The sequence below is a fragment of the Ambystoma mexicanum genome, chromosome 11, assembly GCF_040938575.1.
Source record: "Ambystoma mexicanum isolate Mex_15411 chromosome 11, UKY_AmexF1_1, whole genome shotgun sequence".
Lineage (NCBI taxonomy): Eukaryota > Metazoa > Chordata > Amphibia > Caudata > Ambystomatidae > Ambystoma > Ambystoma mexicanum.
Genome location: NC_090934.1, coordinates 447,164,760 through 447,178,266, shown reverse-complemented (window position 1 = coordinate 447,178,266; position 13,507 = coordinate 447,164,760). Strand labels below are relative to the sequence as shown.

The window sequence follows — 13,507 nt, the reverse complement described above, 5'->3', positions numbered from 1 at the left end:
CTTACCGTTGCAAGTATTGACACTCCTGAGAATCTACAGTATCAATTATTCCAAATCTGGGTTCTTCTCTTGCACTTAACACTGAACTGCGTTTCCTGAGATGCTTGAGTTCTTCGTTTTCTTCCTGTTCTTTGTTAACCAGGAATGCTTTGCTCTAGAAATGTACAGCAATTGTTTAACTGCACTCCACTCCAAACTCCTTGTTCTCCATACATGTGATGGCTGATAACCTTGCATTTATTGGCAGGTCCAGTACGTAATTCATGGGGTAATTGTGTTGAAGACTTCATGTTTTGATTTATAAGTATCATTGATCTTGTGATATCACTAATGTTGATGTCATTGGATTTAGAGCTCAAATGATGTCATATGATGCTGAGTGATAAGTGGGCCACAGGTGCAGTGCCTCTTTGGCTACCTGTGGCATTCTATTTAATTGACAAAACTGGTAGCCATTATTTTTTATTTGTTTGTTGGTTTGTTATCTGAACTTTAAGAATCAGTAGTAGGCGAATTATGCATGTGTGCACTTATCTTTAGCAGTCTGAGAAAGAGTTTTGGAGTCAGTTTAAGTGTTGCTCGTCTCATTTGACAATTTTGTCTCTGCAGGTATATTTGAAATTTGATGCCTTTGATCTCCAGTCCTCCACAGACTGCACCTCAGACTATGTTAAAATCTATGATGGAGGCAGCGATGCATCCCCAGTCTTACTGAACAGAGCATGTGGAACTGGCAAACTCCCACCTTTTACTTCTTCTGGAAGTGTGATGTTGGTGGAGTTTAAGACTGATGGCTCCACCACAGCCAGTGGCTTCAAGGCTTCCTTCAGTACAGGTACACTTCATTCTCATTACACATCAATGCACAAAGAAATCAGCAATTGGCTTACAGTGTGATTCACCTGGCAGTTCCTGTAACCTGCTGCATCACATTAGTGTCTTCACTATATTCTTTTGAAAGCATGACATTAGACTTGTGATTGTGTGTGGATCTCTGTAGCACAAGCTCATCTATTCTATCTTCAGGTATGCCCTGTGCACCACCAGAACATTTTACCTTGGGGTATGTGATTTCTAAGTATAAGGTACGAAGGACGACTTCACATCCCTATTAAAACAAGTGCATTAAGGAGTTTGTTGGGTATCAGTTGCATTGGAGGGCCACCCCCAAAGCACTAAGTCTTTTAGCACCAGTGGAGCGGGAGTTGGCATGGCCTATCTTTAAAAAAAGATGGAGCACTGTGGGTCTGAGTTTGTCATCTGAAATATTCGGTGCAGCCATGCTGCTTTCTGGAAGCCTCGTCAGATTGGTTTGGCACGAGAATATGTGAGGGGGCTGGCACATGCAGTGACCAAAGACCAAATGACCATGGGGGAGAGGCAGGAAGCATGAAAAGCTGGGAAGAACCTGGGACACCTCAGGACAAGATGAAGCTGGCTGGAAAAGCAAAGGACCGACAGAGTATTCAGGAACCTTCCGATTTGCAGAGTCAGGCAGAAAAAGAGGATTATGCACAAATATTGGGTAACAGTGTCAATCATTTGCTCAGAATCCCCAATCCTGATTAGATGAGCCAAAGAGAATATTTGGAAAGGTTGATATTGTTTGCTTCTAATAGCTGGCATACAGCCTACATTGTGTTACTAAAAGTCATATAATTGGGTGGCTGGAGTGTGTAAATGAGTACACTTATGTGGCTCTTAGAGCAATAAACACATATGTTTATTTTTTAATAACTGATCAAATATGTTGATGGAAATCTTTGTTCTTTGAGGTCAATGAAAAAGGAGCAGAAAATGCTTTAAAAGTGAAAATGTATGGATACCATGGAAAAAAGAAATAGGACATTTTCAAAACATTCAGAGCCTTCATTTTTATTTCCATAGCCACCAGCTGCTTGTGTAGACATGTGGTATGAGGTTGAAGGCCAAACACAAAATTGCTGCAGGTACATTGTTTTCTTAAAATGTCAAAGTGAGGTTTGAAGATAGGGAGGTATAGCAGGCAGACAGCTCAAAACGAAGGTTCACACAAGTAGGTAAAGCCTGCGAAGAAATGAGGTGTACTATTGTATGAATTAATGTCACCATTGGCAAATAGTATGAGCAAACAGTGACCATTGATGGTGTGTAAAAAGTAACTTTTCCCGTTGTATGGAAGTAGTGCAGCATGAACCAATGTTCTGGGACCCTAGCAGGTCTTTTCCTCTATCCCCCATGTACTTCCTTCTTCGAGTTGATAAACCCTAACTAAGATATGATGCATGGCCTTGCTGAGCTACTCTGTGCCTAAGGAGAAGTGAGATGGTGGCAAGATGGCGAGGTGAGGCGACAGAGGTGGCATGTGCTAAAGGTAAGATTGTTTTCTCTCTGGCTTCGTGCCAGTGTGACGATTTTACATCAGATTCCGGTGCTGATGATGCCCATGGTGTCCTCCCTCTATTTTGAGCTCATCTGAGAAGGGGTCTGATACACAAGCCCAGTAGGTAGCAATGGTGCTCACTAACATCCCTCAAAAAGGAATAAGCTATATTGCGGTTTGCCCTTGCCCTGGCTGTGGAGGAGGCTTAATATTTTATTAACAACATTCTATATTTGCTAACTTTCTCGTGCATGGTCCAGTGCAAGGTAAGTGCAAGTATGAATAGGAAAGTTACAACCCGGCTCACATCCCCACCAGTTACAAATAAAAGGGTAATGACAATAGAATCTGGAAAATGCACCAAATATTCTATTGCTGTGAAAAGGAAAGGCAATATTGGAGCAGTGGTAGTAAAGCAGGGTGTTGCCTATCTGAACAGTATGTATGGGATTTCCTTGTCCACCTCCAGTGAGCCTCTCAAGCCTGGCAAGTTGTTCAGCTCCAATGTAGCAGTGATTATGGACAGTATAATTGACCTATCCAAGAAGGAACGCAGACTTTATAGCGGCACAGCAAAAATACACCATGTTAGATGAAGTGTAGGATAAGGGGAGTTTCAGGGACATGTCACCTGAATGAATGAGCAACTGTGGTGGTACTGAGACCCCTGCACCACCAGGGCGGTCAATGTTTGTTGGTTACAACAGACACACACAGTCACTGCTAACCTGTTGCCGGACTCCAGGTCCCAAACTTCAGAAATAGAGCTGTTCTTACTATCTTGTTCTTTTGTTATTGTGTGAGACAGAGAGAAAGGGAGATAGAAATTAAAGGGGATGCGATACATCCTCTCTAGCCCACCCTATGCACTGAGAGGTAATCTGCCAAAGAAGTAAATGAAAGTTGAATGGATCAACAAATCTGGAGAGTCAGAAGAAGCCACATATATAGCAGCCTTGGAGATGGGAATACAACATAGCAAGGAATGGATCCCTGCAAAGATACCCTACAAATCTAGCACAGCTGGAGATATTAAGTGTGTTGAGAGTACTGGGAACTGTATTTGCAATTGTTCCTATATTTTGGCAGCATTCAAGATTGACCTTCACCATAGATATGGCTGCCTTATCTAGCAAGGTCAACTTACTGGAGAGCTCGGGGTTGGGTGCTTACCAACTATCTATAACGATAATGGTGATTGATGTTCTAAAACCAATGTTAGACAAGGTGAAAAGGGAGCAAAGTTCTTATAATCCGATGTATGCAGACTGATGAACAAGCACACCAAGTTATAGGATGAAAATGCTAGATATCAAGGAATGTTGAATTTGTTCCATCTCCATCCTTGAGGGGTATCACCCATGCAGTAGCATCTCAGTTAAGGCACAAAAGCCAAAGTGGATGATCCAAGAGCTCAACCCTCATTTAGCACCACAGGAAATAATTCTGGCATGTCTGAGCTAGAGAAGGTGGAGTCTTGTCGGCGGGCAAAGTCAGGGGCCCAGCAGAATTGAGGAGGAGAGGATTGAGGATAAATCTCAAGAAAACAATGATACCTCCACATGGGATGGCATTGGTGGCAAAGCAGGAATCGTGGGTTTCCAGACTGCATCCACAAGCTGTTCCCCTGGTTCTTGTTTTCGTGGTGGTCCCACCATTGAGAGTACACCAGATCGTTGGAACTCTTTCATTAATATGCAATGGGATGCATTATATCAACACAATGGGCCTCATTACAAGTCTGACGGTAGCCATGCGGTTAAAACCGGCAGGTTGCTGGCACCAGGCTTGCCAGTACAGGTCTCAATGGGAATGGGGAACAAGGAAGCACTAGCATTGTTAATAACGGTGCCTGTGCTTTCATGTAGGTCATGTAGACCTGCCAGGCACAGAAACTCCGACAAGCAGACCCTTAGTGTGTCGGTCCAGTAACAACGGTTCTTGAAGGCTTACCGGCACCATTGTTACCGGAGTGGCACACTTGCAATGAGGCTCAATGATGGTGGAAATTTGACAACCAAATAATCATGTTTTGATGGACAGCAGAGTTGCATTGGTTGCCAACAGGAACACAATGTTTGAAGGAGACTGTAGTTATCACACCAGGTCATTGCTTGTCACCAAACAAATAAGAATAATTATGAATTGCACCAAAGCCCAAATGACCAATATTAAGGCCATCCCATCAGGCTTTTTTGCTGTAATTACGAGAAGAGGCCACACAAATGTCCAGCAAAGAATGGTGCAGATGGCATATGGTGATCAAACAAACTTTGATTGGACATAGGGAACAGTTGTTGGTCTCTGGTGAAACACAATTTGTTCTACAAACCCTTCATGTGATCAAAGGAATATGGCTCAAAAAGACTGTTGAGAACCATCAAATAAATATATTGGCTGATCAGTGGAACATCAGATTCTATTCAACAGTACTGTGTGTAAATAGATTGAGGAGAACAATGATCTGGACATGGTTGATTGACTCCACTAGCATAGTGTAAGCCAAACAGCGGGCATTGTTAAGGAAGGTAGAGCAGTAACTGTATGGATTGGAAGTTGGAATATTGCAGGACTTTCCTCAATAATGATTGATGATTGATGAAGTAATATTAACCTTTGTGAGCTCATTGCATGTTGTGTTGCACCAGGAAATGTGGTCCGAAAGTGAAATAGAAAGGGCTGAGAATATAAAATGGGAAGAATGCCCGGATGTCCCTGGGTGGTGAATTTACAAGGTGGGATTGCAGTAAATTAATAACAGAACTTATTGTGTGGCATGAATAGAGGATTGGTACAGGGTGAGAGATGTGAGGGTTGTAGAGCAATCAAAATGAGACTATTATCCCTTGTTTTTTTCGTATGATCTTAGTATGGATGTAATTTGGAAGCCTGATAGCTGATTTAACTGTCCTCAGTTCCAGTTCTGGAGTAAACAATATAAGAGCATTACAATGGTCAAACTCTCACTTTGGTCATAAGTGGACCCTGTTTAACATCTCAACCGCTAACACGTGATGGGACACTAATATCACTCAGGGGTGTATTAGAAACCACACATTGCTTTTCAACCTTGATTTCTGGCCTGGTCTGAGTCTGAGTCCTCTTCTGACGAGGGAGATCATACAAAGGAGAAGGAAACAGCGTGTGCGTGTGTGATATAATGAAGCATGTAGAAGACACAAAAAAAAAATTCTGGTGGTGGTAACGAATGAGACACAAGACACGGTAGGTATATTGGCAACAAGGTATGTAGCTGCAAAAACTTAAAAACAGGGAAAGAAATAAATGCCCTGAGAGGCATTGAATGAGGCAACCCCAGGTGCCAGCTACTGCAGAGATTGTATCACAACAGCAGAGACTACAAATGGCTCAGAAGAAATGCTAGGTCCTTACTGCAATATAATGGAGACAGTATGGGTAAAGCATTTTGTCAAATTGTACAGATCAACATTTCTTAGGGAAGTACAAAGTGAGAGTGCTAGTGAGGAAATGACTACCCCAGTTGAAAGAAGCATATGAACTTCAAACTTTCATAATGAGAAAGTTAAAGAAGCACTTATTAAAGCGGCAGGCGGAAAAAGCCTAGGTCCTGATTATTGACCAGTTGATGCGTATAAAATCGATTTAGGGTTTTGGCTTCCAAACCTAACAACATTATTTAATGCAATTGGCAAGGACATTATTGTTTCTAACTCCTCGAAGCAGGACATATCTGTCCCATTGGGTTAGAGGGGACCCAGGATCCTATCATACTAAACCTTTACTGGATGAGGTAGCCAAATAATTTGGAAGACTAATACTTACTTGTCTCTTAGATTAGGCACATGTGACCAGCCTCAAAATCTACATGTATTACCTGGCAAGGTGTTTCTTGGACAAGGAATCCCAATATTATTGGCATTCATTGACCTAATGTCTGCATTTGATTTGAAGTTGATACTAGGAGTTGACTACTAAAGTCAGGCATGGTCTTGATGCCAAGCTATTAGCACCTACCCCTTCCTTCTCGGAGAAAGGAGTATGAAAAGAATGCATTTGCGCACCACTTTTTTCCATCAATGACTTGGATCTAGAATGCACTATTGTTAGTGATGTGCACAGGTTTTCTGGTCATCAGCGTATATTATTATTATATGCAGAAGATGCAGATGTATTACCATGTACTCTGAAAGCCCTTTACATTGTCATTAATACATGTTCATAGTTCATGGACACACATAGATCATCAGTGAACGTCACAAAATCGAAACTGATGATGATGGGGAGAAGAAAATTATTGACCCGTGCATTTGGTGTAAGAAGCAAAAATTGGAGTGGGACAATAAGTATGATTATCTATGTATTACCTTTTCAAGATCACTATCATGGGGGAACCATATTGAGAAGGCATTCACTTGCTGAATGCTGCCATATTTGCCTTTGTAATGAACATTGGGTACTCCCTGCAAATCATATGTTACGTGTTAACAGAATAAAAACGGTGGAAACTGTAGCATATGGGGCTGGCACTTGGGGCACTCCATGTCTTCTCAATTGGAAATGTGTGAAAATAAGGTCTTCCAGAAAGTACCAGGAGTATCAAGGGGGACACCAACAATTTCAGTTCAGGTAGAATTTGAATCCATGTGCCTAACAGACTATTTGAGGCTGAAACCACTTTTGATTTGGGTGTCAGTCTGAAGTAATTCCCAGACTCCTTTAACACATAATATTCTGAATGATGTATGTGCAAGTGATGTGACAAAACTGATTCCATTGTTAGGTTATGTCAAAAAACAATTGACTATCTTGGGCCTGGTGGCATGGTTTGAAAATTCATCATAAATGAGTATAATTTTGAAAAAGTATATTAAAAAACATTTGCCATTCATTTTGTAAAAATGGAGGAACAAGAGTAAGTGAAGCTGGGGGTGCAAACTCAAGCTATTTTGAATTACACAAGGATCTGCGAGCCGTTTTTACTCTTGTTGCACAAAGATATGGGTGTTAGCTTATAACAAAATGTAAGAAAATTCAGATGTAATATGGTACTGCAGAAAAGAGAATTATGCACGTGATGTAAAGCAGAAAATGGTTCATATGGGTACAAAAATTATTCCGTGGTGGTGGAATACGTGGCATATTTCATATTATTTTATTAATTGTACAAGCTTATTTGGGAGAAGAATACACCTTCTGATTTTAAGGGGCATGATTTTTACAGGCTATTTTCTTTCCAGTGATGTACAAGGAACTATTAGTATTATATCTATTAGAACTGTATCTAATTAACGCTATGAGAATAGTGCGAGAACCTTTTGATCCTTTTGGTTTGTGATACAACTTGTCTATTTTGATAATATTATTTGGCATTTTATCTTTGTTTTATTAAGTAATGAAGATGACATTGTATTCAAATTGTTTTAAACTGTTTTAAAAACATAATATCAAGGTTTCCACAAGAGTATTGTCATATTTACTGCATGTTTCCTAATTTCATCTTTTTTGAGCATGTATTTAATTGTATTTTCAACTTGATGCCTTTGCATGTTTGCATTTATTGATTCTTATTTTATGGAGTGTTTTTCAATCCAGTAAAGTTAAGTTGAATTGAATTGGCCATCATTGACTGACCATGTAGAAGATTTGGACAATAGGTGTATGTCAGCAATCACTGCAAGATACCAGAGAGATGACTAACTCACACAGGAAGGCAGTAACTAATGATGGATAATGAACAAAAAATGTGACAAAGCTGATTGGGTTGTTAATGAGGCGATATTAACCGAGGCGGCCTGCCAACTATTTTGTTAAAAGCCCACCGCCCGCATTAAGGGACCGACTGAAGTGGGGGTGCTTTAATGCAGGAAGAGTTGCCGTTCCTGATAGGGATGGCCCACCGCTGAGATTAATAGCGTCATTATCAACATGTAGTTTCCTACCCATGTGCTAATGGTGCTTTTTCTTTAAAAATAATAAAATGTCCATTGCTGTACGCCTCAGCGCTGTGCAGTGCTGCTGTCAGTGAAGTCAGTTTACCATATTCTGTGATGTCATCAGCATTCGCAACAAAGGTATATTTCTTTTTTTTTCTTTGATAAAAAAGACACCATTAGCATCCGTGTAGGAAGGGAAGGGGCGCTGACTGGCCTGGCAGCTCGGAACGCGGGCTTGTCCCATACAGTACAGCCTGCGATCCAAGCCTTCTGACTGGCCAGCGTAACCTCCCAGTTTGCTAATGGATAGTATTCTGGTGCTTTATGTTAATGTGACTTAATTGAAGAAGGTTTAAGAACAGACCTTTTACCGGCTGCTTAGTGACAAGCAAGCATGCATACCTTTTATATCTCAACTTGGTTTTAGAGACACATTTGGCAAGGTTGTGGTCACGTTTTTGTGGTTATGTTGTTGATTTAGGTCAGAGTTGACAAATATGCATATTTTATTTTATTTTTTTAAATATTTCTCAGCACAATGTGGTGGTAGCTACCTTAGCGCACCAGGGACCATTACTTCACCGAACTATCCCAGCAACTACCCACCTGGAAGGGACTGCACCTACATCATTATGGCTCCAGTGGGATATAAGGTAAGTTCAATGTATACTATCACCAGGCACATTTGTAAAAATCACTGCTCAAAGCCAATCATGTGAGCATGGCAAGCAGCACACTCAATCAAAAGTAAATGCTACCTGGCATGCCAGCATTCCAGGCAGCATTTGTTCACTTTGCACTGAGGAGAGCAAATGTGAAGGGCAAAATGTAGCATACAGGCTTGTACGCTGTATTTTGCCCTTTACATTTGCACTCTGCAGTGGAAACCACAGAAAATGGAGCGGCGTAGACCCGCTTATGTTAAAGTGCAAATTTAACAGATCCCGCTGTCATATTGCACATTTTTTCAAAATGAGCTCCTAAGTGTTCAAGTTAGAACACATGAAAGGGTTTTCTCAGAAGTCACAGCAATCTTTTGGAAAAGCTTCTTTAGATGGCCATCTTATTTTTTGTCGGTACCTCAAAGCATTGGTTTCACTCCAATGAAGAGCTCCCTTAATAGTTGAATGAGATATCTGCAGACGCTGATAATGCCCCCGGAAAATATATGTTGAGTGGGTAAAATATCTCTCAACACCAGAGGTTTTAGAGTAGAGGCAGTGGAAAGAGGCTACTTTTCGAACAATGAATGAACATAAAAAATAACCATCAAGCAAGTAGCACCCTTTTTTAATTTCAATAGGATAATAAAATATGACTATTATAGTATGTCACCCATGAGCCAATAAACGTGATAGCTTGTATTATTGGACCAACACAAATGTAAAGATGACAAATAGACTGAGGAGCTTTCAACTAAAACAAAACAACAATATCATGAATCACACACACATGCACTTTAGTTGGCAGGTCAGTGGATATTAAGGACATACATTTTGTCTCTGGCTTATTTATGCTTAAAAATGCATTGATTTTTAATGGTGTCAAGGTGGATAGCTTATGCAGAAGTAATCGTCTCTGACATGAGGAAATGTTGCATGGCAAAAGTTTGAAACATAGCAAGTGTGACTCATCTGCTTCCATGTCATTTCATCGCAGGATGTTTTTCCTCTGGGTTTTTTAACGTGATTTTTTTACGAAAAAACCCTTTCAATTTTGTTTCAATTATTTTTGGGGAAGATCCTCTCCTAACCCCCCCATTTTCTTTAATTTGTATTCATTCCCAAACACCCACACCCCTATATATATAATTTACTAAACAACCCTAAATAATTAGATGTTGTTTTTTCAAAAATAAATTTGTGGCAAAAAAAACAGTGAAAAATCATCCCACGATGAAAGGACGTGAACTGACTCATCTCTTCATACTTCTAATGTCGAGATTCCATAAAGTTTGATATTAGTAACAGCTAGAATGACAGTGCTCAAAAGCTGCAGGTAAACCTCATGAAACACTACATACAAATAGACATAAAATGGATTTATGAAAAAAAGAACTAAAAGGAGATTTGAAAAGTGAGTTTCCTCATATTTTGTAGTCAAGATAATGGGCAAACATTGTAATGTTACACTTCCCAGGAAAGGGCACCCAAATGATGCAAAGCTTAGCCAAGTATTCCAATCATGACTACACATGTATTGTCTATTTGGAAGATTTATATGGCATATTGATGGAGCATTTCAGCAGCACATGGAACACAATGGCATTGATTCTCATGCAAGGTTATGTTAAACCATACAGCTACCAGGGTTCCATCTGCTTGCATAAAAAACCACTTTTCTGACAAATGTTTCACACATTGGGGAGGCTGGGTTTCCTGCAAAAACTCCCCTCACTCCACATTCCTGGTTCCCACTGTCCTTCCATCCTCCCACACGTTCCTCCATCTCTATGCAATGCATTAGAGACCCCAGCAACGCTCCTTCTACTATATTCCTTCTATACCCATCACTGATCAGCCTTTGCCCTGATTGCAGCGGTGACTGACGAAACCCCAAGAACTCCACCCCTTTGTCTTCTTTCCTGTTCCCTGTATTGAGCAACTAGTCCCTGTCCCACTCAGACCCACACCACCTCACAAAATCCATTTCCTGCTCAGGCCACACTACACATTTACATACGCAAACAGCAGATGCATTTACTTTGACAGACCCCAATTCAGCAAACTTGGTCTGTCGGGATACTGATTATGTCAAATGCAGGCTAGTCCATTGCCAGAATATGTCAGCATTATACTTGCATTTGAGGCAGCACTTCACATTTCAGCACCAAATCCTCTAAATCGATTGGTTTTGCCAAGGATTATAATATAGACTTTCCTTCTATTGTCACCCTGCAGATCTCGCTGGTGTGCAGTGATTTTCACCTTGAGAACCATGTGAACTGCATGTATGACTACTTGTCTATTTTCGATGGTCCCGATTATTATGCCAAACGAATAGGATCATACTGCGGATCCAGTCTTTTCCCCCCAGTGAGATCCACTGGCAACTCTCTTCTGCTCCAGTTCCACAGCGATGGTGGTGTCCAGTTTGCCGGATTCCAAGTGTCCTACACCTTTGGTAAGTTACATATGATAAAATCACTGACAAAACACTATTCAAACTTGAGAATTCGGAATGTACCATTTGTTTTTTGCCCACATCAAATTTGGAAATACTTGGTCAGCATAGAAACACCCAAAATGCAGTGAATGGAAAGCTTTTAATGAATCAAAACCGCTGACAATTGATCTGAACAACATTTGGTAGCAATATTATGTCAGCAAGATTCCACATATGGACCAAACACATGCACCACTGTCTTGTGTTTTGCCACCAAGAGAAAAAGCACATTCCAATCTGTGAATCCACGTTCCTTCTACACAAGGGCACAAACAACCCACAGGCATGTTTCAGCTTGTTTACCTATCAGTGTCAGTTAGCATGAGAACTTTGGCAGCATAACCTTTGAACATACCTCCGGGGCTATGAGCACCAGTGAAGCTTGTATGGTTATGCGTTTGTTTCCTTGCATAAGGGAAACAGCCAGGCACTGTAAGCAGAAGTGAATATTTTGGTATGGCACTAAAGGTGACATGTATATGATTGTGTTTCCTTTCTGTAACAAAACTTTACACATATAAATAATCCAACAATCAACTTGATCCACAATATGACTAAACAAACACGATTATTCACGCATTCTATACTATCAAAATTAATCATCACACAGTCTAAAAAACGTATAGCACAATTGCACTTAGCAACTAATATACTTTCTCAATAAAGTGAGACTGTGCAACAAATTCAAGATCAAAACCATGATCTAAAATTCTTCATTAGAAATGACACCTAGCAGCTGATATACCTGCTTAATAAAGTGAGCAAGTACTATAATAACAGTGTTGTTACTACCAACAACAACAGGGCTCATGTCAGATACAAATCTCTGCAACCAACAATCTCTAGGACAGACTTTTTATGACATTCTGAAATCAGATGTTTCCATGACTCTTCTTTGGCCTTACAGAGACGACAACCTTTGTCTTTATGCAGGAGCCCTCATCGAGGGCCCATTGCATCCAAGGCACACATGACGTTTAGCCTAAATCTAAGGTATGTCATTCTGACCCCACGAGAAATACCCAGACACTGTATTAACTCTCTTATTTACGTAATCATAATGATAACATTTCTTGTACTCTTGTATTTTCTCACATTGCTTAGACCAATCCCACACCTTTATCAAATGTGGGTTGGCTAACACATCTTCACAAGTAGTGAATATTTTGTTCAAAGTTGTTAGACATTCTAGATACAGTTTATCCGAGCTTTATTATGTGCCTGTTAGTCTGATATTTCTCAAATCCTCATATAGCGATTGCTTAGTGGGATTCACGATTTTGTTAAATAGTGATACTGGTTTCAATAAGGTTCGTAGAGGTCCCCAATGTATGTATGCTGAAAAGAAATATACAATTGTTGGTTTTACAATGTACCTTCTCATTCATTTCCTGTTTTGATTTCCGCTAAAACCGCTCTTGGAACTTCCCATTTCTACCACCTCCCTTTAATGCTTAACCATACAACGTGATATGTAGTTTGGGTTGCAAGGGAGTTTTGCTCCATTGTGTATTTTTTCTTCAGTTTTACAACATTCACCCGTTAATAATCAATCAATTTTCATCAATCACGTTTTTTTTGTGAATCCAAAGAGGTGCTGCACAACACTACCTAAGAAGAGATGGATTTTATTAAAATTATGTTTTTTGCATATTTGGGATTGCACCATGACCTGTGTGCAGCAGACACTAACTGAACCTGACCCTGGGGGTGGCTGTTTGCAATTTGCGGTACCGTAATTAGCACCTTCCCCATTCCCATAGAGCCCTATGGGGCAAAAATGGGAATGGGGAAGGGCAATGGTGGAAGGGGGAATTACCGCCCCGCCAACCTTGGAATAGGGCGGTAATTCCCCTTTCCACCAAGGCGGTGCCAGTATTTTACCGGCATGAACCATGGTGCTAATAGCGCCATGGTTCACCGCCATCCGTGTAATGAGGCCCATTGTCTTTGCAGGGGAGTATACCAAGATGTACAAGAAAGTGAAATATACATTGGAGAAACCTGGCAAGAGAGTATACAAGGAGTTTTGTAAGTTGGGATAAACCTTGCAGGAGAGTATACC

At 40.5% G+C, this 13,507-nt stretch overlaps 1 protein-coding gene across 1 annotated transcript in view; it reads left to right on the top strand.

Moving 5' to 3' along the window:
* LOC138504998 (embryonic protein UVS.2-like) overlaps nt 1-13,507 on the top strand; it is a 59,557-nt gene that overhangs the window by 43,006 nt on the left and 3,044 nt on the right. The window contains exons 10-12 of the mRNA XM_069625358.1: nt 610-835; nt 8,812-8,930; nt 11,178-11,400. Coding sequence (XP_069481459.1) covers nt 610-835; nt 8,812-8,930; nt 11,178-11,400 — 568 coding nt within the window. The remainder of the gene's footprint in view (nt 1-609; nt 836-8,811; nt 8,931-11,177; nt 11,401-13,507) is intronic.